The following is a 27,332-nucleotide window of genomic DNA, read 5'->3' on the forward strand; positions in this document are numbered from 1 at the left end:
AATGCGGCATACTTGAGGGTTCCTCGAGTAATCAATGAATCTTTTGGCCTATAAATTGTCAAAAATCATTTCAGCTTCAATTGAAAAAAACAAAAACATTTACTTCCACAACCTACAGAAAAAAAAACTTGCTTGCCCGATATCTGGCCAAAGTTAAGGTCCAGGTTAATTCTATCATCGCTTATAGTCTTTCATGCAGGTGGTTAAATGATCCAAAAAAGACACGGACAAAATGAACCTTCTATTTTCTAGAGACCTCTCTCAAAGAGGAGTCAAAGGTGAACACCCTTGTAGCAGACAGGCTGGGTTTGTCTAGCAGCTTTTATTCAACGTAGGGTCCACGTAGCATAAAAAGACTGCTGGACCACCATGCCCCCTCTGATCATAGCATAATGTGGATGCTGCTCTACTCATCTTTTACCGGCTGACAGTGTTCTGTCTCACAATCAGATCAAGTCTAGCAGACAGCCAGCAGCATCCACACTGATTAGCTTGGAGGGGGAGAGGAAGTCGACGGGGGGTCTTGATTGCTCTCCTTTTTTTAAGATGATTATTTTAGATGCCAGGTTGCATAGCTAATGTAAAGTCTCGTCAAGGGCCAACAGCGACGTGCCACGCTTGTAACTGACGTCTTAGCACACGCTCCAATACGCACATACACACACATGCACAGCCATGTAGAGTGGGCAGCATGGCAATGCTTCTTCTATAAGCGCCTGTCAGCACCGGGTCACTCCCCTCGTGGTTGTGGTGTGTGTGTGATGCTGTGAGACTACTGCAACAGACGCCATTTAAAATGGTTTCTCTAGAGATACCGGAGGGAGATGAAAGTGGAGATATATACGACAGAGATGCTGGAACCACTCGAACAGATTCGTTCTTTTAATAAGTGGCTTTTACGAGTAATTTAGACGAACTTGCCGCATTCAGCAATTTTCTCGCCTTTGAAATTTTCTCTTGGCAACAAACACAATTTACAGACATGTCGTAGAAGTCATACATGTGCATTTTTTACTCATAGCATGTATATTTCATTATTATATTGACATCATCCTGTTTGCAATTCAAATCCTATTATAGACTAATATAATTCTAAATCTATTCATGTAGCCGAATGACATCACCATTCATTTAAATTGGTTAATGATGCTATTGTGTAACGCTACAATATCAATATGAACATCTCAAAACTGTAAAACGACTTAGTTTATTCAAACCCCTCCTCCTTTATTGCTCTGCTGTTCCAGACATTTTTCAGTGACAGTGTGACCTTCAGGTGACGCAGCATTTTTCCCCATTCTTTGTCTGTAACACGTACCCTTAATTCCTCTGCTGACGCTGTTAAAATCATAGACTTTCCTCTATGGATCTCTGAAAGCAGGAATTCAACACATATGGGGCAGGGCTCGTAGCCCAATATGGAATTATTGGGGCGTTAAATATGGTAATTCCAACTTTGCGATTCTTATTCATCATGTTTACACTTGTCATTACCAAAGTTATCCGAAGTTAGGAGCGTTTGCTGAATCTGACGAGGCACACTCGTACCAGCGCAAGAAGTAAGAGAAAGTTAAGATGCAAAAACTTGCATGAGGTCCAATGTGACGGACAAAGAATGCAGTCAAGTAAACAGAGAGGAAGAACAGGAAAGATGGAGAGAGAGAGAGATTACACTGAGGATGTGACACCCATGGCCCGTGTAACAGCCCACCGGGTGTAGCAGCAGAACGTGGGAGGAGGTCCTGACTTTGATACACTACAGACAGCGGGCGTTACGGGACTGTGGAGCTCGCAAAAAACCAAGACTCCGCTTCCTGCACCGGATTCAAATATTCAGAGGCAGAAGGTCAAAGCTGCACACGGGAACGAAGAACGAACAAGCCTGGAGGTCTGATGCAAGCGTATGAAGACAGTGGGGAGTTAGTTGGAGGAAGATTGCACATGATGCCATCCACTTATTAGGCACATTTGTTGCATGGAAGTGGGGGTAGGTCTGCTGGATCGGTTGGAAGCTGCGCCTCCGTCTGTCCGTGCGGCACACCTGGTAGGAGGCAAAGACGGAGCGGCGATGAGAACACGAGGAAGGAGGGTGGGGACGGCTTACCTGTTCACGTCTCAACACCAAAAGCAGCATGACAAGACAGAGTGCATACTGTGCAAACTGTAATGAGCTCAGGTGAGGGGGAAACGGGACAGATGTCGGGTAATTCAAGCTAGTTCGGGTCATTAAAAAGAAGATTTTATGATTCTATTTATGTCTCAGCTTCAGTGTTAATCTCAGCTATGGTGCTTTCGGGTTTTAATGCTTTTCCTCTTTTATAAGAAAAATGTTGCGTTGACTTCTATTTCTCCAGCTCAGGCAGGCAGCTCAATTTTAGGTACAATTTAGAATAAATTGAATTCCATGAATCCAATCATCAGCCTCACTGTTAGCCATTTTCTGTCCGAGACCTAATTCCTCCCAAATATGCCCATTTGTAACGTGTACGGGATGGTGTAGACATGTCATTAAAAAGAAAGGTGGTGTGAAAACGCATTGTTATCCAGGAATCCAGATGTTACTTGTGACATCATCTCAGCCCTCCCTGACGGATCGCACACTGCTCCTATGAGAGCACATCAATCAACAGGAAATGGGGGGGGGGGGATTCATTATCTTTTTTCAAAATTGTGGTCCACTCTTCTACTCACATTGATTATCTAATGAGGGAAGAGATACTGTGAAACATTCTCACAAGCGGGCCTTTGTGAATAATTCACATGGCTCCTTTGCATAGGAGAGGACGTCACAGCCGAGGATGGAGGTAGAAGTTAGTCAATCCTGAACCCGTTCTCTAATTACCAGCATATATCTGGATCTTGTCAGGAGTTCCCTTAGTCTCTCTCCTGCACCGAGGTGTGGACTGGCCCATTGGGTTTCATTCCGCCTGTCATGGCGGGCTGCAAACCTGATATGTTTACTGACTCAAATTAGTGGGGAACACCGGCAGCTCATTAAGGCAGATTGAAATACCAAAGTGTACAGTTGGGTCCCAATCTGTTTCCTCCATCGAGGTGTGTACATCCAGACAGGTGTGTGGAGAAACCGTTAATTTAATGCCGTGAATTATTCCCATGGAGCAACTACAGGGAGACGTGATGGTTGGATAATTGGAGGCAGAAATGGGAAAACGCGTCTCGGAAGGTCCTTAACGCACGGAGCAATGGCTGCTGGTCCGTCAAAGCCGATTCTAAATTACCTTCAGTGTCATGGAAACAGCTATTTACGCTCTTCTTTGCAGTTGCCGGTAAATATTACTTGTTTAATTGGCTGATTGAGTTTCAGCCAGATGACATTTTTATTTTTCTGTCTGTCCTCCCAATTAATTGGTGTTTGTTTAGCTCCTCGGGGGAAAAAAACTCTTTCTTCACACAGGCCCAAAAACACGCAAATGAAATGTCCAATGCTGAACCCATCTTTCATCTGCTGTTTGAGGGAGCAAATTCAACTTCATTGGGGAACATTTTTTACTTTCTTTTCAGCATAGACTTGAAGGCTCATTTCCCTGATCCAACTTTCTTTTTTTATGACGTGCTCGCCTCTTTCTTGTCTCCTTCTTTGGTCAAACTCTTGCAGAAGCACCCTCTGCCAATCATCCATCCACCTCAGCGGCTTCCTCCCGGCAGCGCGTCGTTCATCTCCATAGTCGTGCTAATTAAACACGTGGGTGCGCGCCATGATTATTGCTCGCTGCACTCCACATACATTAGCCACATTAGCGTCTGCGGAAGGCTCTCCAGTAATCTCCTTCACACAGGAAGAAGTGCAACGAGGAAGTGCGCCTCGCAAGCTGCTAATTAGACCCAACTATCCCCGCTTCCCTCCCTCCGCCTCCACACAAAGAACCCTCTAATCACTTCTCCAGCTCGATTTGGAAGCAAGTAATTGATGCCTACGTAAGGTTTACGATGCGTGAAAGAGGAGGAACACTTCCAGTTTAGATGTTAACAATCTGGGCCAAGAGGACCATGTGACGAGTTTTTCTGAAACAGCGGCGTTGGATTGCAATGGTTATGACAGTGATGATGATGGCGGCGTGATGATGACGATGGCGCCACAGTGTTGGTTATTCACGTGAGGTTTCGGGCTAATCAAGAGTCAGCCGACCTTTGTTGTGCATGTTGCTGCTTGCTGGGGGGGTGCAGTTCTGGCCTTGGCTCAGCGCTCCACACTGGAATGAACTTTTTTCGCCTAACATGTTGCTCCTTCAAGCCGAAGCGGCTTGTAACAGGATTGCAATGTAAAGCAGCAGCCACAGGGAATGATGCCATCTTTGTCAGAGCCCCGGGGCTTCAGCCCCCCGAGCTCTGACGTGACCTCACTCTGGCACAAATATTACCTCGCAGACGGCACCCGACACATCCACGTGACCACATCTGACATGTCACCACCCGGTAAGACGCTATTCAAACTCCTCAACATTCCCTCCGACTCGGCCTCCCCTCCTCTACTCCCGAAGCGGCTCCTATAATGAACCGCAGCACTTACGGCTCTCGTGAATCTGAGCGCTGGCACTGTGATTGGATTTGATTTGAACTCTACAGAAGGAAGGCAAATAGAAAGAGCTGCCAATGGAATCCAGCAGGTTTACCCTCGTCAAACGAAGGCTTTAGGCTATGACTCACTGACTAAATCAAATTAATTAATTTTCCAAAAAGGGTTCATCCTCCAGTCGATGTTACAGTTTTAAATCTTTCCTCTATTTCGTATTTTTAATGAGATGTTCTGACTTCAGTAATAAAGCTCACAGACAGCGTTGGGGATAGAGTGGTTGGATTTTACTGTCATGACATTTACGTTTTGCAACTTATATAAGTTATTACTTCATCCAAAAACATGCTTTTTTCTCTTTTACTTGTATTTTTCTTCCTCAAATTAAGGCCTCATTCTTTCACGCACAGTATGGTGGGACATGATTAGCTGGAAATAAACCTCCAGGCTATCTATTCAAAGCAAAAAAAATAAATAGTGAGGAGGTTCTTTCAGTGTTGACGCAGAAGATTGTGAAACAACAATGTTGTAAAGGTCTTTCCAGAACCCTCAAAGACTCTTCTCAGGGTCTCCCCAAAATCAACGATTCGATTCAAGTAGCCTGATTCGCTCTCACAGTCAATTTGCAGTAGTGGTGGAAAAATGTGGTTATAAATCAAAGGACCATTCCATTCTGGCTAAATGGGGGTGCTGAATGACTGACTTTACATGGAGTCGCTTGGTTTCTTCAAGTCAATCATGCTTTATGGCCTATCTTGGTGTAAATATCAGCCTATAAATAAAACTAACTGTTTCAGAAAAATCTGAAATTTAGCTTTCAATCGATCTCCTTGGTGCGCCTGAGGAAATCATCATGCCGACTACGTTGCACTTTCCAAATTCGCGGGACTATTTGAGCAGCCTCTTGGCGATAGCCTCAGAAAAAATAAAAGACAACAACATAAGCCTACTGATTCAAAATCGATGCATCCTTTTATTAATCAGAGCACTCGCATGAGAAGGTCCCACTATCAGAGCGCCAGATACAGTCAGTCTCTACAAACTCATGAGTCAGATCAAACAACATTTCATTATAGAAATCTCCGCGTCACAGTTGATAACAGGTTTAATTGTGATCGCCAAGTGAACTCGGATGTTCAAAGAAGGTTGCATGTATAGTATATATCTCTATGTTTGGCCGCCTGTTTGAATATATTTTAAGAATTTAATGATCACCTCGGCTATATATTTGACTTTCTAACTCCATACAAACCTGAGTGCAGCCTGTAGATCCTCTATCAGGTCTCTGATTTCATCTGTTATATCGCACCTTAATTACATTTTAATTTGTTGCATTTTATTGCACTTTGCATCGGTTGGTTTAATATCTTTTGTGAAGCACTCGCTTTCGAAACATGCTGTATAAATGATGTTGTTATTATTTTGTGCCACCACCATGTATAAGAGGGCCTTTCTGGAAATACTTTGAGAAAAGTGGCAGTTGGTAAATGACCTCCCAGCTTTTTACTTATTTATTTTTTGGCAGGGAAATGGAAGCTCTGTGACTCAGATGTTATGGTAATAAATTAGAGGCACAAACTGGGCCGAGTCTGCCTTTTAAAATGTACAAATGATGTTTTCTAACATACTGCGTTGCTTCATAACATCTGTAATATAATCAAGCAGTGATTTCTGATACATTTCTGATACATGGAGTATCAGGAGTACTTGTAAAATTCCATTAGGCTTCGGGCACAGTTCATTAAAATTGACGAGCGGCCATGTTGGACCTCAGCGCTGAGGTCAACGGTCGTGGTTTTTGACCAAAGAGCTTCACTCAGTCTCTGTTTACCGATTCTCCCTCACGATAACAGTGAAGCAACTTCACCATCAGCTCAGTTTTAGTCGTAGTATAGTTGCTTTTTGGTAATTAGCACTGTGTGGTAAGTGCTCGTGGATGTGATTGGGGGTCATAGAGTCGCTCACGCGTTATTATGCGTTGACATTTGGTCGCAGCTTCACACAGTGTTCTTTCCTGTTACAAGCGGGCCAGTCGTCAAGATTGTCACGAGCTTTAATGACCGCTTCAGGCAAATATATTCACAGAGGTCCTGTCCAGCCTGGCTCACACCGGCATTATAAGTGTGCATACATAATTTCTTTTATGATTTCCGACATGCACAGAACTCCCTGTGTGACCTTTTCGCTCGGTGTTGGAGCTCTCGGGTAAACGCTTCTCTGGGCCGGAGGCGGCGTCCTGAGCCCATCGACTCATTTGTGCTGTTCTGGAAGTGATTGCTGCCGAGTGGAGACTGCTTTAATTTGATTGATGTGTGGTTCGCCAAGCGGTGGATTTGGTTGTAATTACTCTTTATGCTCACCGTGATAAGGAAATTAATCAAGCCATTATGTTGCTCCCATTTTATCATCGGGACCCAATAATTGAATAAACCAACCTCGCTTGTCGTTAAAGTCACTCGCAGCCTTCTCACCCGCCGGAAGGGGAACAGGGCTCGCTGCTGCTGATTGGCTGACAGCGAGGAGAGGATGTAGAGTTTTTTTCATATTCAAAATACTATGTAGTTATTCTGATTGAAATAATCAGGGCCAGTTGTTCTCCACGTGTAATCACAAAGCCACATTATCGTCCATACACAGGATGTACAATCAATTAATCCACTTTGTTTTCTACAAATTACATTTAGTCAGTGGGAAAATAGTCTATTACCAGTAAAAGCCTGGCATTTTAAAATCCTGCTTTCAGTAAAAAACAAAAGTAGAAGCACTCTTGCCTGACATATTAGTATGAAATGAAGAGTTCATACTGATGCGTCAGTGTGAAAGCAGTATTTTACTCTTGTAGCTTGTTGAGATGAAGCTCATTTTAACTACTTGATATAACCAGTGCTTGAAGAGCCAGTCGCCCCTTATTCACATGTTGGTGCATGTATCACGCTCTGAGTTTCTACAGTGAATTAAAGATACTAGGAGATGAATTGAGGAGAAAATTAGGTCTTTTTAATTAAAACGAAACAATTTCAGATCACTTTGGAGCATTATTATTAACAGCAGACAAAACTTACTACAGTTGAATGTATTTTTATTTTTTAATTTACGGATACCTCAGCCTTCATCTGACCATTTAAAGCTTCTGGAACTGTTTACCCTGTAAAATCACATTCTGCATATCAAAAGAGCAGATCCAGAAAACTTTTTAGTAAACTTTATTACATTCGCACTCATAAAAAAAAGCTATGACAAACAATTAACTAATTATTTAACAAAAAGGACGTGAACATTGTTTAAATAAATTGCAGCACCCTCGTTCTCTACACACGTTTGCGTTGTAATTTTGTGCCTTTTCTGTAATCTTTGCATCATTTTACATCTTTTTGGCTTCAACAGTTATTAAAAACAGGCCGTCTGGGAGGTTTGGAGGGGAAACCTCTTATTGGTGGAACTGTTAACTTATAGACCACCCAAATGTGACGAGAGGCTCCAGCTGCTTGTTTGTAAACAGTAACGACAACCCCAAAATGTTGGAAACTAAAAACAAATTTTTTACGTGTTTTTATGTAAAATCTTAAATAATAATGGCAATACGAATAAAGGATTATTGATCATTATTTGCCTCTGAAATGAAGTGGAGCAAAAGCATAAAATAGCATGAAATAGAATTAAAGTTAAAATTGTGCTTGAGTAAATGTCTACTTAGTTATTTCCCGCCGTTGCTCTTTGGAGCAATGTGTTTATACAAACTGTTGAAGGGAATTGATTTATAGAGAATTCATTTATAGATAAATCATGAACCTTGAAATTAAAATGGAGAACAAAAACCCATTCCCAGCGTTACATAATTACAGCCTAATGTACTGTCGAAGCTTAATGCTGAAGTTGGATCTTACATTTGGAACAAACTAGTGAAGACAGGAAATTGCCTGGAGCCACTGATACCGCCTAACGGGGGCTGAACAGCCATTAATTCTTTGATGTTCACTTCTATCATTCTGCCTTCCCATCATGCATTGTAAGGAAGACGAGGCGGCCAATTTGGGGCTGATCTCAGCCGCCCAAAAGGATTTGCATCCATCCTTGCAATTTATTCTAGCAGGAGAAATGACACACACACACACAAAAAAAAAATCTATTACCCATCTTGCGTACGTTTGGGAGAAAAATCCCCTCCGCTGGGGAGGGAACTCATGAGGTGTTTTACCCATAAGAAAAGAAACAACACTGCTACAGGAACAAACTTGTTCCAGGGGACCTGACCACCCCCAGAACGGTTGTCACAAGAGCCGCTACGCAAACTGGATTAATTTCATGGCAACACAAGTGTTCATTAGTCAGATATCTTAGATTAAACTCCTAAACATGCCAGCTCATGCAGACGCTCATTTAAATTGAGTACAGTTTTGACGGCAGCCTCAGTAATCAAGTGGTTGGATGTTTTGCTCGTGTGCCTAATTGATTGGGACCGCTTGATTGCATGCCCGTGTGTTTGTGTGCGTCTTCACCTGAATCATTGCCTCAAAATAGTCTTAACATTGAATCAATAACGCGTTGCTCAAAAGTACCCGCCTCGCATTGGAAACTTTGAACAGGTTTATGAGTGCCTTAGGAGTTAGCCTCGTGAGGGAAGCGTCTCATCCACTTTATGTGGATTTAATTGCTCGCTTGTGTCCTTTGGGTGATGATAAAGTTATTCTTGACTTGAGTCTGAAACTGGGATAAACACTCTGGGTGTAAATTAAAGCAAAGTGCCCTGGGACCACCCTGTCTGGGTTCTGATTGTGGTAGTAGATCATCTCTTTCCCTGGTAATTATCTCAACTATCATCACTCCTATAATAACGATAATCAATTGTTCCTGGTGGCTCTGACATGGATAATGAAAAGGTTATTAGCCTCCCTGAACCTCAAGTTTGGCGGGGGAACTCTTAACTCATGTGGAAATGGGGAGAAAAAAATGTATAAAAGCACCCGAGTTCTGCACACTCTACTTTCACTTACACAAATGTCTCCTGAGAGGATGAAGGTCATGCGAGTCCTTCTTCGGTCTCCATTATCAGCTCTGATGGCCTTGACGTGTTTACAAGCTTGTAAGTTAGAACAGAGCTCCTTAAGTGCTAATTTGCACAATTTGGCAACCCTCCACTTTGAATAATCAGGATGTGTGGGTTGTTGGACTGAGGGCCACTCCACTGTCAAGAGAAATGACACTCTGAGGAAATCTTTTATTTTCCACTAGACTTCATGTAGAAGTAAAGTTTCTTTCCAAGAGTTCTGCCATTAATGTCAGCCATTATTAAGCAATTACTAGCTTCAAAAGTAGACATTTGATTTGTATTTTCGACACAACGTCTTAATTGAGTTTGAGAATCTAGAAAGAAAATATTTAATTTCCTTTGGCTCCTCCACACTTCTTCTTGGGACTACTTAAAGTTAAAAAGTTAAAAAGTGACGTATCGTCCCTCGATCGCCTGATGTTGTTTTCCTGTTGTTGCTTTAGGGTTAGCTGTATTGATCCTTCCATGTATAACCCCTAACTTGTTTGCCACAGTTTGTTATTCACCTGCTCTATTAGGCGTGAGTCTTCTCAGCAATCAGCAGGTATGTGGGGATGGCATGGCAACCAAAACGACACACGGTCGACCAATATGGATTTTTGAGGGGCTGGAACCGACAGTATATTTGTGTTTTTTTTAAATGAAGTCGCTAATGAAAGTCCTTAGAATCAGCAGATTCCAATGTTCTCACTCTGGGCGTCACAAGATAATTAAATGGATCACAAAGAAGAAATACTTCTATGAAGTTCACATTATTATATTTTAACCCAAACCAAAGTAAGCAAACGGCTGAGTGGGCGTCTCCATTTGAAAACCCCGGTAAAGAACGCAGATTAAGTCGACCTTTAGGAGTATTAGGATGATCCAGTGCACAGTAGTGGTGCAGACGTGTCCAAACAAAATGAAGTGAACTAAATTGACCCGAGAAGCAAAGGTGTGTGAGGGTACACTGATTTACGCTGAGAGAGCAAAACACAACCAAAGCAAAAACAAAAAGTGCATTTGTCTGTTTGTGCTTTCAGGAGCAGATGAGATCACAGAAAATGTACAAATGCCCCTCGAGTGTCACTTAACTCTATCTCGTAAGATCTCTTTCTGTCACAGCGGGGTGTCTACAGATACCAGGTTTAGAGGGGAAAGTGCTGTGTCTTTTGTTGTGTCGTCATAGATCTTCCAGAGTCCTCCAGCTCTGCACGCACTCGAACGCCCCAGAAGGCCTCCCGAAGCAAAATAACAGCTTTGGAATAAACAGAAAAAGCAGAGTGCCGATGAAAACATGTTTTGCAGATTGTAATTGAGGCAGCTGAGAACGCAATCTGTGTTAATCGCTTGTGTGATTTTTGACACGTTTTTAACGCAAACACCGGAGCTGTGTAGCAGCGTTTTGCTGGTTAGTTTAATGGCCGCCTGGCGTGCTTCTTGCACACCTGTACGATGTCAGCCGATGCTGTGAGTTTGAGCCCATCCGACAGCGAGCCAGCGTTGTGCAAAGCAGCTGGCAGATTACAGAGCAGCTCCTGGCAGATATTGTAGCAGTTTATCTCAATTTAGTATCGTAAACTGGCCGTGGACAACGAAACTGTACACAAACTATGGCGATCCTCCTGTGGCTCTGGATGAATATATCAGCACAGAGATGGAAGTTCAACTGACAAGCAGATGGTTAGATTGAACACAAATTGAAAAGGTTAAATATGTTTTGGCTTTTGGCGTTTACGTTCGTTTTACTAAATTCATTAATGTTTTGATTTTCTGTGGATTAACTAGAGCTGAAACGTCAATCCATTAAACTCATTTGCATTCAGAGGTATGTGGCATTAAGAAATGTTGTTTTCCGTACAATATTAAGGAATCTAAAGCATTAATACAATTGTTATGGTTATGTTTAGACAACTTCAGCACACACTTAAGTAAGATTCGGGACCGATTGTACCTTGGTTAAATACTGACTTGAAGCACAACACGCGACATCAAATATATAATGTACCTAAACCACTAATTCTTACTCACCTCAAAGGATAAGTCTGTGTTAAAAAAAGGGTTTCTGTTGCACTTCCTACGACACCCTTGTCTAAAATACATTATAAACGTTTATTATATGTCTTATTTAGCAACAAATAAGACAATCTGCTTATTTAAGACAATCTGCTTATTTAGCAACAAAAAATATTAGTACAAAGGACTATTTGTGGATTTGTGAACTATATATATTTGGGACGGGCTCAAAATAAACTGCAGTGCCCATGTACGCTGTAAATAAAGGAGCATGTTACGTAGTGAAACAGTGTGTTTATAGTCAACAGTGGAGCTCTATGGCACAGATGAATATATCACAGAGAATACAGAAACTTTTCATTTTCAGGGCAGCAATAGAGATGTAGAGAGGTTTTTCAAAGGTAAAAATCACATCATCCCCCTCTTCAAAATCTCGCCGTCTCCCTGTTTTGCAGTGTGTTTCTGTGCACCATCTGTCCGTGTCTGTTACCCGTCCACATGACAGCGAACAGCAGCCGTGTATGACGGAGCGGAGGAGCCCCCGCGTCGGGAGGAGCGAGACCCTCCCTCTGTGACAAAGACGGAAACAAGAGCTAGTCCCAGCGTGGTCGCTCCTCCGAGCCTCCAGTGACAGAATTACTCATCGCCGTGGGGAGCGGCGCCGAAGCGTGCATGTGCAGTATGACACATGATGAGAGAAAGAGGTCAAAAAGTCACAAAGTGGGACGGATTAGTGTCCACGGAGCTTTTCGTCATTGAGTACCCTCGCTTGATCCAGTCCGTATTTGCGTTCATTTCAAGCTTTCTGCCAGTTTGGTGATCTTAACTGTCCCTTTAAATACCTTCAACCGCTGCCAGGTTATGAATTATGTGTGTGTGTGTGTGTGTGTGTGTGTGTGTGTGTGTGTGTGTGTGTGTGTGTGTGTGTGTGTGTGAGGTGTGTTGTTTGACAGTTACAAACAGCCCACGGTAAATCCAGGTGCTTATAGCTTGGAAAGTTTCAGCAATATATTGCAGAGCCGGATGAAGGGAATGTGCATCCGCAATGGCGAAATCGATTTCATTCAGAACTCCTCGACCTCAGCTCTTATTAGAGTGACAGCAAATAACAGTTAAAGGAGCTTTTGGGCCACTTTGCTCTCCGGCTTTATTCAGGAACACCGAGCGGAAACGTGTCGGCCTTTTTTGTATTGTTTAAGTCTTCGCAGGAAGAATCGTCAATATCTTTTTGTCACACTGAAAGTGTTCAACACCCAAAGACCTCTGCGTGTGTACGGTCTGCTTTGCAGCTGAGAATTGACTGCTGTGATGTGGCCCGGCCACAGAAGAGAGCGAACGAGGTTGAATCAAATCAAAGTCCTCCGTGATTTCCGCTGAAAGAGTGACACATTTGCATGATGTCAGATGGTTTCCATATTTTCCCGCTTTGGTCGAATAGGTTGTCAGATAGCTACTCATTCAATCAACACGTAGGCCTACATCTAAATGCAAATAGAAATAAGTGGAGGAGGAGGAATCGCTGAAAGCAGGCCGTAGTGTAGCGCGTTGACGATTATTGTTGCTGTATGCAGATGGGAGGTGTGAGAAACCCCCCCCCCCTTTACTACTGGTTGTTCACTGACATTTCACTCTGCTGCATAAATAAAAAACCAACAACACAGAGTGAGATTTAATCAAGATGTCTGGGGGGGGGGGGGGTGTTGACGGCCTATAATCTCGGCTCCGTTTATCTTCTCATTACAATCAGACGAGAGCCACTTGAAGAAGAGGAGAATGTGTAATTATGCTGAAATCTCCCATGACTAAAACAGAGGATAATAAGCAGGGCTAGATCTGTGTGCTCACATCTAATCAACCAGTTTATTTAGTCATTCGTCCTGCTGACAGATTTTACTGCCAATGGAGGTTTTTTGGCAGGTTCGGGGTGGAAGCGGGTGAATTGATAAACACCTGACTTATAGCAGCTTTGTGCCGGCATTGGACGCGAGATGATTCGCCTCAATTTTGAAATCTGTTTAATTATTTCTGGCCACTAGCTAACAAATACTTAAATCAAACAGCTATCTGAAACACACAAAGTTGAACTACAGTTGTATTCAGGCAACATGAAATAGATATTAGAGAGGGAATTATACCCTGTTATTCTACCGAACTCTAACTCTTATAATATATCATTAAAACTACTAATGCAAAGATTTTTTTTTGTCAATGCAAATGTTTCAATAAAAATACAATAATGTATTCCTTAATCATTTATATTTTGTGTCTATAGATAGTTTACTGTGACTGGGACGGTTGAAATGATAAATGTTAAGCTTTGGAGCTGAATCAACAACAACACCACTAAATATAAGCATACACATTGTTTTTCAGCTGAAAAAATGGTTTGGATGTTTATGTTTGGATGTTCTTAAATATATGTCAACAACTAAAAATGAGCTCTAGTTTATCAGAAAAGAATTCAAGGAGACCTTCCACGTTTCTGATGACCATGCATCTCCCCTGTCTGCCTCTGCTCAGCATGAGATAGAAAACACCATTTTCCTCAAAATGTCAGCGCAACTGAAGCATGTAAATAACTACATTTCAATTGACACCTCGATTTGAATGGTAATGGCTGACCTCCAATTTTCCCAGAGAATGGCTGGCGGGGAGAAATGGAGGGGAATAAAACACATATCCAGTAGACCAGAGGGAATAAGGCTAACCAAGCATGCTGGATCCTCCTCGCTGTTGTATGATGGAAGCGTCGACTGTGTGGACAGCTATAAAAATCTCTTTAAAAAGTTCTCATGAGAAGGCACAAGAGCAAAAACTAACTTCTTTTCTTTTTTTTTTGAATGCTTGTCTCACAGCTTCCAGACAACAGCCTGCCAGCCGCTGAAGACCGATGAGAGGAAAGCGGCGGACACCAGGCTGGACACGGCGGACAGGAACGGCTGCATTAAAGGAAAAGGACGCAAACACCACAGTCACCGCAGGGCCAGGAGGTGAGTTAGTCCTCAGGCTGTCGAAGAGGTGCAAGGTTTTCTGATCTCAAATATCTTTCATATCAACCATCCTTTAAAAGTTGTGGGATTGTTGATTTGTGCTGAAACGTTTGTGATGATGAATGTTTTTTATTTCCTTTTGGGGGGGTTGGTGTGTGGTTGTTTTTGTAGATTTTGGTTGCTGATGATAAAGCATTTTAACAGTATACCAAACACTCCTTCATGGCTTGACTCTCCATGAGAAAAACAGAGCTAAAATCTATATTCTGATGCGGGGGGATGTAAACAGTCTTATCAGGCCGGGCCCAGTGGAGAAATACAAACATGTTGTGAGGAATTCCACACGGTGTCATTCAGATCCTTTCTTTTCACCAGCACCTTGAGTCAAAAGTCTCCTTCACACACTGACAATAGTTCTCTGGCTTTCGTATTCTCAGGGGGGGAAATCGATTTAGGCAGATGTTTTTTTTTTTGTTACTCAATTAATCTGACACCTTCAAAGCCATTGTGCAGTTACACAGCAGTGCACCAGCGCGCGATATGTAAAACACGACTGAAGCCGCATCTGAGGAGCGAGAGAGGATCATAAACATGAATCGCTTCTCTTTGGATGAACTTTACCCGGTGGCGGCGGCTTCTTCTCTTTGTTTTTGAATTCAACAGCGAGCGCCGAGAACGCTCCGGCATGCGGGCTTCTGATAATCGTTCTGGATGGGGCGTGCAAGAAAAGACATCTGATAGAAAAATAAAGCTCAGTGAGAAAGATGTATGGTGTTTGTAGTCCTCAGAAAAGAGTCTTTTTTTTCTGTGAGCTGAAGTTAGAGTAGAGCAGTCATTCCCAAAGACTCCCAAAGATTCCGACAGTTATAGCTACTTAAAACATTGACTCTAATATAAAAAGGCTCGCGTACATCTCTGTTGGATCCTCCGAAAAAAAGAATTGGTCAACACAGAGCCAGAGGACTCGAATAACTCCAAATGGTACTGAGATGTACAAAGTTGTTAGAAACTTAAGTACTGATGAATCAGAGAAGATGAAGTGGACACAGCACTCATGTGTACTCCTGAGGAAGGAGATCAAGAGCACACCGTGATCGTATCTCGCCTCCTTATCAATGCAGCTACTAGATATTGGGGGAAATTGTACTGCTCATTTTCCCTGAAGCTCAATATTATTTCATATAAAAGTGTGTTCATTTCCTCTGAATTTCAGCATGGACCCTGTGCCAACCTGTAGTACGCTGTAGGGAACCCTGTCTTTACTGTCGCAGCCCCTCTGTGAGGTTCAGACTGACGAGTCAGGTGTATTTTCATGTACTAATCTTCTACAGAGCACCTTTTATTAACACTGAGGCAAAAAAAAAAAGCTCATGGAGCTGCGCTGGTGTGGGCTGATGAAATACAATCCAGGAAGTCCAGCTTAAGTAACACGTCCACATTTTCGGCGACAATATAAGCATAATAACAGGACAAAAGCAGCATTCAAAACAGCTGCATGAGGTAGAAAACAGTAATCGATTGTACAAGAAATATATCAACACATATAGTGTATATTTGAAGACATGTTAATACAGTCATTCTATATACAAACATGATCATCTCACTATAAAACAAAGAATATATGATAGTTGTTGAAAGGCCTTTAAATTAAAACGGGTTTTAAGATGAGATTTAAAAGCAGAGACATTATTAGCAGACCGGCTATCAGCAAATAATGAATGGATCCAAGGTCACAAAGAAGAGAAGGAATGTGGGAAGAAAATTGTGTTTGTGTTTATTCATCTCCTCTTGGTAAAAAAAGTGGCTAATGAGGCGGAGTCATTTAAAAAAGTATTTGTCTCAGTTACAAAGCCCAGGGAGTCGCTGCCCGAGAAAGCTCTCCTCTGTTGAGAAAGACATTTTGTTTTGTGGGTTGTTATCTTGCTAATTGGTCGACAGCAGCCCAATTTTCCAGAGCAACCCATGTTAATTATAACATGAAACCAGCAGCCACTGACACCAGCTCCTTTCTAGAAGTAGTTTGCCCGCTAGAGTGTTTTAGAAAGCTGATGTTACAAAAACACGGTTCACTGTGACGCCGTCGGCACAGGCTGCTGATGTATCTTTTTAATTTGCCGGAATGTGTCACAATGACAAATGCCCGTTCACTAGAAATGTACGAAATCCAGCCGATCATGACTGTATTAAATAGAATACAGTGCTCAACTCCCAGCAAGTGATGTATTTATTAAAAAATGACATATCCAAGATGCAGTTACGTGTATACATCTGTGCACGACTGCGGCCGGGGGAAATAAAAAGACTGCATTCAGCATTGAGCACATTCTCATCAGATGTCCCCAAATCCCCTTTTTTTTTATCCTCTCATTGTTCTGCACAATCACCATTCCCAGTGTAGCTGGCAATTGACTGCTCTCTCATTCTCGCCTTTTCATTCTCTCCACCTCATCAAAAGGAACTGTTTCTGCTGGCAAGAACAAGAAAAAAATAATGCAAATGCTTGTGCTCTCTTTCTACAAGGCCAGAATGGTCGAGGCGTTAATGAGTGACAAAGCGTTCTCATTACCAGGAGAGGGTACTTGGGCTCGGTCGGTCTAATCAGCCCTAATGCATTTCAGTTCCTAATGCTCCCAAACTGCCAACTACACCAGGCAGGGTCCATTTATTACAGCGAGACAGTCCTCTGCTGCATCCAATGAAACGGGCGCATGGTCTCCAGAGCTCTGTGGTCCGCATACATCAAGCTGGAGTGCAGTTTGTCACCGTCTGGATCAGTTGTGATCACGCCCGCCTGTTAGCGTGACCTGCTGTTTGTGCAGCATAAAAGCACATGTCCTTGGCGAAATATTTCCCTCCAGTAAACACGAAGAGGCCTGATACAGATACTATTTGTAGACATTTGGATGAATTCTGCCGAGAGCTCTAAGCCTGATTCTGTGCTATAAAAGTATCTTTGGATATTGGTAATGTTATTCAGAAATTCTTCTTCAATGCTTTTTTTTAATTCTCAGTAGAACCACTTCAAGAACAAAACTGTTTTAGTATATTAGTTGTTCCAGAAATATTAGCTTCCTATTGAATCTCAAAGGGGACTGCTGATTTACCCATTTTGAGGGGAAATTAACTTTTAAATGCATTTTTGAAGCCTCGCCCATCATCCACACGTTTACATTTAGTTTCCATGCCTGGTTTGTATTCAAGTCTGGGTAGCTGGTTAAAGAATTGGGAAGCCATTGAAATCAACAATCAGGTTTTCTTTTAATTAATTTGAAGCTCTTGTTTGTTGTTCAGCGGAAAAGAAACAACTTAATTCCACGAGGGAATCCAAACGAACTCCTGCATGTCCTCTAATAAAGCTGAAGCTTCCTCACGTTCTCGTTGTCTTTGAGTCACAGTGGCTGCAGATGTTTTCAGTGAGTTCATAAGTGTGTAAACGGGGCGTCAGACCGCTCTATCTTCACTTTTGTCCAGAGATTCACAAGTCTCTTTGTAAATGTCTATTTCCCCTGTTGAAGAAATGACTGAGCCAATGAGAGCCTTCAAACATTGGGAAGAGCCTCCAACTGTACCTGAGCCATAATGGAAGGAACATGGGGACAACTGTGAAAGACATCTCCACGGCTTTTGACTGAAAATAGTTCTGCACGGAACAAATATTTTCAGTAGCTGCCGTTCATTTTTAGGATTCATATTTTAGTTCAATAAAAGATCAGAAAATAGTGAAAAACACAAGTTCCCAGAGCCCATTGTGATGTCTTTATATCACTTCATTTGTCCAACCAGCTGTACAAAACATAAAGACATAACATAAAGATGTGAAAAAAGCAGCAAAGTATTACATTTAAAAACCTGGAGCTTGTGGATGTTTGCTGTTTTTGCTTGAAAAAATTACCAGAACAGTTGCAGACAGTTTCGTTTAATCAACTTATTGGTTCCGCTCTAGACTGAATTAAAAAAACATCTCCTAAATCGGGACGAAATGAACCATTGAAGTCACTTCTTCAAAAGAAAGCTTATGTCGTTACTCCAAATGAGGTTTTGGAGAGGTTTGATACGTCTGCTACTTGGGGAAATTCGGTTGAGAAGATTAAAACCTTCATTTGTCTCTTGATCGCCTTGGTGGACGATCACATCAATGAATCGGAGAGGTTCGGCTTGACAGCAGGTTCGAGTGCACAATAACAGTGAAGTAGTGAATAGTTAGAAATGTGACTTTTTACAACTGACATGTTGCTCTGATTGTTGATTGATAAACCCTAAGATAGCCCGCCTTTAGTCACCATAAAGGCAGCCTCTGTGATGACTGGAAATGGAAATGAAGTCAGCTTCAATTGTTAGTTCATGACAAAAGGTCATTGTGCATGTCCTCTTATATTTCTCTGCCTGTAAGGGAGTAAATGAGCATGGCGGGGCAATAAATGCAGTGCAACATGTCTTCATGCCAGCTCCCTCCGCTTCTTTATTTGCTACCCTACCTTTAGTGAAACACTCCGTCACTCCTACATGAAATCTGTTCTGGTTCAACCAACACCAGACAACCTTGACAGGTCTTTCCGAATAAAGCTTATGTTCGACCTCGTTATCAAAAGCAAGGTGAGCTGCAGTCAGAAGCATCTCCTGAAATATTTCCTGTACTCTGTATCACCCGACATGTCTTTTTCTTCTTTTATGAAATTCCGACGGCCCGCACTTGAAAGGCTCATTCACTGAGGCTGCGGTGCTTCAAAGGCCCTCGTCTCCTTTTTCCACATCAGTCATTATCAGAGAGAAAATGAAGTGGACCTTTGGACAGCAATCAAGCCGTTCAACAGATGGAATCGGACAAGTTTCTTTTCTTTGTTATTATGTATTCACACTTCAAGGGAAGAATGGGTGAAGGGATAATATCTCAGGCTAGCATGAGCACGTGTGTCTGTGCCAAGCCCCCGGGAAGAGCGCCGGGCAATTTATCTAGTGGTCAAACAGTGGAATTACTTCTTCTGGGTCCGTCACGTGATGGGAAGGAGACGTTAGGTCCTAAAAGTTGCAGACTAATAGTCGGATCCATTCTTATTTTCCTTCCTCCGTTGATGTGAGCGAGCCGAGACCGAGCAGCTGGATGCAGGTTTAAAGGAAACGCTTGTGCGCTTTCTCTATGAGCCCACGGATGCGGAAGCAGTGTGGAAGATCTGGGTAATTTTATACTCGGCAGTCAAGCAATTTTTGCTTCAGGCGCCATTGAGCAACTTTCATGGAAATGAACGAGGAATTAACATTGGCTTCTACTGCAGAAGATGCACTTGAGTCAACAAATTGGGGCCATATTGAAGAGAAAAGTTCTGGATAACTTGGCCTTGACCCTTACATGAGCTTTTTAAAAACAACTTCTTGCACACCACAGAGTCTCAAAGACAGGTGCATGGGGTCAGGAATTCTGACTGTGGCAGAACCAAAGAATCCCGCACTCAGTGATCAATGATCGACTTTATTATTTAAGAAGGTTTCGGTAAATTGAAAGATGAAAAAGGTCTAAGGTTCGTTGCGTAAAGTGAACACTAACAGTATATGTGTTGTAGTGTACAGACGATAACCACACCACGGTCGCACGAGTGCTAGTATACACGAGTCGGACTAGTTGGCAGGGTGACGTTTTGTAGTTTCAGTTTAGCCACTCGGTAGCACTCGCCTCTTTAAGACATGTAAAAGAGGGGTATCTACAGACGGATTATATGTCTTAGAACAAGTTAGAATCTCTTATTTCAGGCATCTTACCAAAAACTCATTGACTTCGAGATGAGGGAACCGGAAGAGCAAAAATTCTGAGTCATTTCTGGGTTTTAGGATTCATTCCCTGACAAAATTACTGAAGTTATCTATGGGATGCGTCACAGATCTATCTCCCCCTGGCGTGAGGCCATGTTGTCATCAGCCCCGACTTCAGTGACGATCACTGGCGTGCGATCTGTTTTGTACTTTAAACCAGTCTCGATGGGATTTCCTCCTCCTGTTGTGATGGGATCATCTCGTATGGGACATTTGGCTCAAAGATAATCTCGCTCGTGTGTGTTGTGAGAGGGAATCGGGATGCAGTTACGATCAGTTATGTGATGCCAGCGATGAGTCATGTGGATTATTTTACCCCATCCATTCTGTTTTTATTGGGAGAGTTGGCATAAAACAGAGAAAACTGAAACTTTGATATCACAAAATACAAGTAGGTGAAGAACTTCTCACAAAACAAAGTGATACAACAATGTCGCTGTTAATGCAGCTTTTAGGTGCTGTTTGCACTGCTTTAGGTGGTCACTGTAAGCAGTCTTAGGCGCTAGTGTCCCCTGGAGGCGTGGATTCGAATCCCTCTTCTGACAGATGACTCCTCTGAGCGTGTTCATCTCATACTGATCATGCTGTATACACCGCAGCATATCCATATCTACCCCTTATTTTATATTATACATTCTGTTTATTTTTTGTTCATCACAATAGACTTTATTCCTTTCTGGTTAGATGCTGAACTGCATTTCGTTATCACAGTATTTTCTCTCTGTGCAATGACAATAACGTTGAATGTAATCTATTTATATCTCAGGATAGAGGGGCGGCTCACCTAAATCATGATAAAAAATGGAATTTATTATTATTATGAAATTTGAAATTGATAAAACACACTGTCATCTATTTTCTTCAGTAGATCCAGTGAAGGCATTTTTCAATTCTTTGAGCGTCACCATTGAAAGTCAACATTGTCAAAAAGAGTTTTTCTACAACCACAGATAACATTAATGACAACATTTTTACATGTTTTTTCTTTACGTCCAATGCCGATGTTTATAAAATTCTCACTTTCTAATCTGCACATGGCAACTGCAATGTAGTTAATCTCAGGGAAAGGTTGTTGTTCATAAAAAGACTTTACACTTAATTGTAAATTGTTGATTACATTCTGATCCACCAACCTGACTTCCACAACCTCACTCAATGCTTCACTATGAAAGGTCACCCAATACACTGCTTTGGTACCAATCGCTGGCTTTGGACGTAAATTATGGACTGCAGAATTGTCCAATATGGACGTAATTCTTAGGGATACTGGGCTGTTAGAGTGGAGGCAGAAATCGCAGATACCCCAACACTGGGCAAATAAAACTAGAATCTCCATGGCTAGATAATACTTGGGACACCCACACTAAATTTAATTCCAAAAGCGCAGATATATCCCGTCCCTGGAATGAATACTAAAGTGTCCCCTCTGCTCTGTCTCTGCTCACAGCCCCTCCTCTGATGAGGAACTCTCCCCTCGGCCCAAGGGGAAGAAGAAGAAGAAGAAGAGAAAGTCTGAACGGAAGAGGAAAAGGAAAAGGTCAGTCCCCAGAAAACGAGATGACTCTGCAGCGAGGTGTATCGCCGGACGCCTTTGTCCTGTTTCCTGAAATGAATAAGCCAAGAGAGGTGTACAGGAGGAAGCTCGGTACTCTCTAGAGTTCATGTTTATTTGTTCTCCGGCTTCAGGTCTCCTTCCTACAGCCTGTCGCCACTGCGGAAGAAGAAAAAGAAGAAGAAGAAAAGCTCCAAGAAAAGCAAGCGGCATAGGTAGCTCTTGCTTAATACGACAATATTGGCACAGTGGCATGACGTGTATTATTAGGTGATTAAAATCATGTTTTCTGTTTCTATTCCAGGTATACCTCCAAAAAGTCAAAACACAGGTATGTGTGCAGTACGATGATTGGAAGATGTTGTGCATCATTTTAGCATGCCTTGTGTCTTCACGTGTGTAATTTCTAAAGGTCAAAGTATTTAATTAAAAGAGCTAACTTTAACACCTGGGTACATGTCTGTCATAAATGAGGGGAACATTTAGCGCCTGCTTTCTGTAAGATATCCAACCTCAAAGCCAATTCCCTTCATGTGTCAGTAAGAAGTCATTGTGTGTGCAGCCTTTGTCTGTCTTAAAATGCCTCACTCATCATTCTATTCTTTCATCCCACTAGCTCTTCAAGTTTCAAACACAAGAGGAAATATGAGCGCAAGCACAAAAAAAGGTCAGTCCGTGCTTGTTGCTGTAGAATCAATGTACTCTCTCTAAATCCTACACAACTCTTTTTTTTTTGACCCCACGCCTACACCTCCTCTTCCTCCCCCCCATGGTAAGCCCGTCCACCCTTTACAGAACACCGGTCGCTGAGGAAGAAAGAGAGAGCATCCTTCAAAGTGCTCTCATGTAGGGGGCACGATGGCTGAATGCAGAAACGTGCAGGCTTTTATATTTCCGAGCAAAGCGCGGAAATAAAACCCTCGTGAAAGAGGAGAACAGATTGAAAGCTTGAGCTACAAACAGAGGGGAGGAAAAACAAAAAAGGGGGTGACGGAGGTTAATTAAGAGAAACCAATTTCATGCTGTGATCACGCAACATGTTATAATTCGACTTTGGATGAGCGGCCCGTTGCTTGTAAGCACAGAGCCGAGTTCAGTTGTTGCTTACTTCAACAGAAACCGCTGCTTTCCAGCTCACTTGAACTCGCTCCTCTCTGCTCTTTTGTGGTCTTCATGCCTCTCGCCCTCTCTCTGGCGGGCTATTTTTCAAACACGGGTCATATACATATCAGAGAAAACATGATCCAAACACTTGGCAATGCCAACAAATGAACATGTGTGCTCTACAGGGCTGCAACTAAAGATCATTTATGTTTTTTGATGAATCTATCCATAGTATGAGTAGTCATAGATCCACTTACTGGAGTCATAGATTAATTGGTTGAAGGATAATTCTAGTTTATAATTGGGTATATCTAGCTAGCTTTGTAGGAAGATAGCATCCCCAGACTTAATCACTCGTGCTCTGGTGGGCAATTGTTTCTCCGAACTGGGAAAAAAACATCAGTTAGCACAACCCCAGATCAGTTTGAACTGATCTGAAAGTTAATTGCTGAGGTCTGGAGCATGTTTGGTTCAGTTGCTAAAGTTAAAGTGCTTGCTTTGCCAGCAAAGGTTTAAGATTTGTGATTCAACGCTGGCTCACGTTTCAAATGTGCGTTGAGCAATGTTGAGAGAGTCAAACCAATGAATCCCACTTCCAAAGAGAGGAACATGTTATTGTATGGCTGTCTGTCATACCAGCTAGATCATCAGTGAAAATCACCTGGAAAAGATACTCTAGAAAAGAGTGGGAACCCTGAGAAACATTATAGCCATGACCAAGAAAGCTGTAGGCTGAAGCCGAAGCTTAAAAATATGTGCAAGGGTATCGAAAAGATAGACGCAGCAAATACTTTACATTTGAGAAGCTGGGATTTGTACTTGGTAAATTACATAATTGATTAACTAATTATAAAAATAATACTTCCTGTCAATTGATTCATCATAGTGCTCTCAGCTGCTTATCCACTCGTGTCCTCTCTCCTCATCTCCTCCTTCAGTTCTCGGACTCACTCTCGGCGGAGGCGACGCTATCGGAGGTCAGAGTCGGACAGTTCATCTTACCAATCTCCTGCAGAGGACAGGTAGGATCCCGTCCCTCCCCCTCCTCACCCACCCACCCCCCTGTTTTTTACTCCCTCAGTTTATCTTATCAGCTCGAGGTGTCTGCCGAGTTCCTGGTCACACCACAGCGATGACTGATAAGGCAGAGGTGACTTCCTGATCTCAGGCACGACCGGCCCTTATCACAGCTTCACAGGAAGTGGCCCCATATTCACTCCACAGATCGATGCACTCAATTATCACAACCTATTGCAACCTATTGCAACATTTTTGAAAGTTGAAGGATTTTCACAGTTTTTTATGGATTATACTGAACGGGGTTGACAGCATGATGATCTCTAGTAGCTTCGACTGGTCTTAATTCATCCTTAGATAATCATTGATCGCCCCTGAATGCAAAATGTTGCATTTGGAGTGAGAATCATTTAAGAGCTCAATTAGTGAACTCTGACTCATGTAGAGTTGTTCCAATACCAATACCAGTATCAAGAATGCCTCCGATACAGCCGAAAATACTGGATTGTGTATCGGGGAGTATACGCGAGTCTACGAGTCAACGATCTGATATCATGTTATAATTTCATTTATCAGCTCAACACGAGTCACTCGCTGTCCGATTCGTACATCTGGCCTGATCAGTACTGCACATGTGCAAACTAGTTATTCACACCTGAGGTTGAAATCGGCAGGAGGAGAGCTAGTTAACGTTAGCTGTTAGCAGCCGGTGGGCAGCGCAGTCCTGCTTGGCAAAATAACGGAGCTAACAGCTAACGCCAACGGAGGTTGCATTGAGGTACATTATTCTTCATTTTCCAGTTTTTTACAACCAGGTGGCTGACAGAATTGTTTTAGAGAGCCATAAAATGCTGATGGTTGCATTATTCTATACATTACATTGTGCAAACAACATTTACTTCATAATGATAACATGCCTGCTGTCACTTTAAGCAGAGGAATTCGCAATTGAAATCGAGATATATTGAGCTTTAAACTTCCCATTTATTCAGCTGAAAATCAGCTAATCCTCCAAACATTTTAGTTATGTCAACACAACAGGTTACAATTTATTTTAAAGGTTGTCAAAACAAAACAAAATGAAAAAAATGTCACAGAGGTAAATCCGGATATTTCACTGTCATAAAATGTGCATGTGTGCTACTTTTTGTCCCACTCACTGAGGTGCAGTAAGAAGTAAGAGGCATTTATGTCACGAAAACATCCATTTTTCCTACAGACACCATCTGCATAAATCTGTGAGGCATCAGGCATTCGGAGGCCTGGCAGCTGTAGTAGAAGAATCCAACGGAGTGCTTGAACACAGGGACATGAAATGGAGACCTGCAACCAAATCAGTGTGTAAAACGGCTCCAAAATATCGCTCCGTCCTCTCAACCGCTACCGTAAGTACACTTTACGACTCTTAACGTTGCTGCTGCTGGTTCAGTTTGATTTCCCAGTTATGGTCATGTAGAACAGGTTGTCGTCAGGCAATATAAAATGCTCACAGTGAGGCGGCTGGGTCTGGAACTTCTTTTTTTTCAGCTCATCAGTCAAATTACAATTACACATCCTGGTATTTGTTTCAATCCAAAGACAGTATTTTCTTTGAAAATGAATTGTCTTAACTCATTCAGCTGTTCTCTGAAGAATAGATATTTACAAAACCCAAAAACTATTCATGGCCTGACTCTGAGCTCCTTTTATGCATTCTTTATTTTCCAGTTATTTTGTTGATTCTTGATTTTCTGTTTTTAAAACCAACACCGTAGAAGACTCCGCATTACCATAACGACCATAATGAAACATTCACTATATTATAGCAATGTGAATATAGTGTTTTAAAAGCTAATTTTCCCTCCTGTTGAGAAACAAAGTGACACATTTAAATGAAGATGAACAATAAATATTTTATTTTCAAGAGCTATTTCTCACTAGATATTTATATTCCTTTATTAAAGGTGTGTTTGTTCCGTGATGTTGTTAATGAATATTCAATGCCAATATTTTTCCTTACTGTTCATTGCAACCGTGGTCAAGATTAGGAAAATAAAACACTTAGTAACAGCTTTATTTGTTTACCTTAAACATATTTCCATGTAAATGTAGATTTGTAGTTGACTGCTACAGGATGCAATAAAGCCTCTAGTTTAGTGTAAGATCTGTGTGTGGTTAGATCTGTGTGTGGTTAGATCTGTGTGTGGTTAGATCTGTGTGGTTAGATCTGTGTGTGGTTAGATCTGTGGCATACTGCATAGTTCACCATTGCAGAACATAGCGCCACAGAGGAAGTGATGCACTTGTTCGCTGTCTGAGGCCGTGTCCCGCTGCTTCCTGTACCGTCCTCATTTAATAGCTGTTAGGGATAAACAATGATTCCTTAGAATGCCTTTTTATGATTTATAAACATTTTTTTGCCACCTTAGACCCCCAAAAAAAAACCATAACAGTAAAGCAGCTCAGAAAATCTTTGTAAATGCAAAAACAAAAATTGATTAACTTTCTTAGACTGAATGAAAAAGACTCAGAGACTCTTAGAATATGTTTTTTATATTGAAATATTTCTTTATTACTGTCTTTCAGGAGCCAGAAGTGGGAAAAAATAAATAAATGTCCTTTTCACTTCCGCCCTTCTCCCCTCTAGTCATAGTTTTATGTTAAACTTCCAGCTGACGGTTTCAGTTGTTCAGATTGTAGATGTGACACCGCAGCTGAAATGAAACCAACAGAAAACAAACATCTTTAAACTGTAATTGATGGCTTCTAGCTGTTTATTGCAGGTTGATTCTGCTTTTCTTTTTCTTTTTTTTAAAGTGATGTTCTCCCAAAGAGCCTCATAAATACAGCAATGTCCTTAAACTCATTGTCTCATGCTTACTGGAGCATGCGATATATTTAATTTCTCTCCAGCAATCGTTAAATTATGCTAATCGCACGGAGAAATGTTTTTAATCACACACCACAGGGTTTTAATTGAAATTCAATAAATTAATCCATATATTGAGTCATGCCTGGCATTCAGGAGGACTTCACAGTTAGTTGCTGAGTGGTAGCTTACTGGATCACAATTATTCAGTGGTGTTTGCATTTATTTATGGGTTTTGGTTTGGTGATGCAGAATGATCTTTGCTTAATATTTCTTTCCCAAAAAAAGCAATCCATAAAGGGAAAGGTAGGTATAACCGTAAAGAAAAAACCTTCAAAAATATGAATAATTGACATGAATGTGGTTGATTATTAAACATGTCAACCTTTCTTGTATAAGTGATGAATTGGTGAATTTCTTTTGTGGTGGAAGCGTAAGAAACGTTG

General features: G+C 41.8%; 1 protein-coding gene across 1 annotated transcript in view; it reads left to right on the forward strand.

Annotated features, from left to right (window-relative positions):
* The window catches only part of srrm4 (serine/arginine repetitive matrix 4), a 55,709-nt gene that overhangs the window by 22,581 nt on the left and 5,796 nt on the right, over positions 1-27,332 (forward strand). Inside the window, exons 2-8 of the mRNA XM_031849029.1 lie at positions 14,429-14,563; positions 21,813-21,902; positions 22,052-22,132; positions 22,222-22,248; positions 22,534-22,584; positions 23,960-24,043; positions 25,258-25,423. Coding sequence (XP_031704889.1) covers positions 14,429-14,563; positions 21,813-21,902; positions 22,052-22,132; positions 22,222-22,248; positions 22,534-22,584; positions 23,960-24,043; positions 25,258-25,423 — 634 coding nt within the window. The remainder of the gene's footprint in view (positions 1-14,428; positions 14,564-21,812; positions 21,903-22,051; positions 22,133-22,221; positions 22,249-22,533; positions 22,585-23,959; positions 24,044-25,257; positions 25,424-27,332) is intronic.

Source organism: Anarrhichthys ocellatus, unplaced genomic scaffold (genome assembly GCF_004355925.1).
Source record: "Anarrhichthys ocellatus isolate YVR2014 unplaced genomic scaffold, GSC_Weel_1.0 scaffold9, whole genome shotgun sequence".
Taxonomy (NCBI): domain Eukaryota; kingdom Metazoa; phylum Chordata; class Actinopteri; order Perciformes; family Anarhichadidae; genus Anarrhichthys; species Anarrhichthys ocellatus.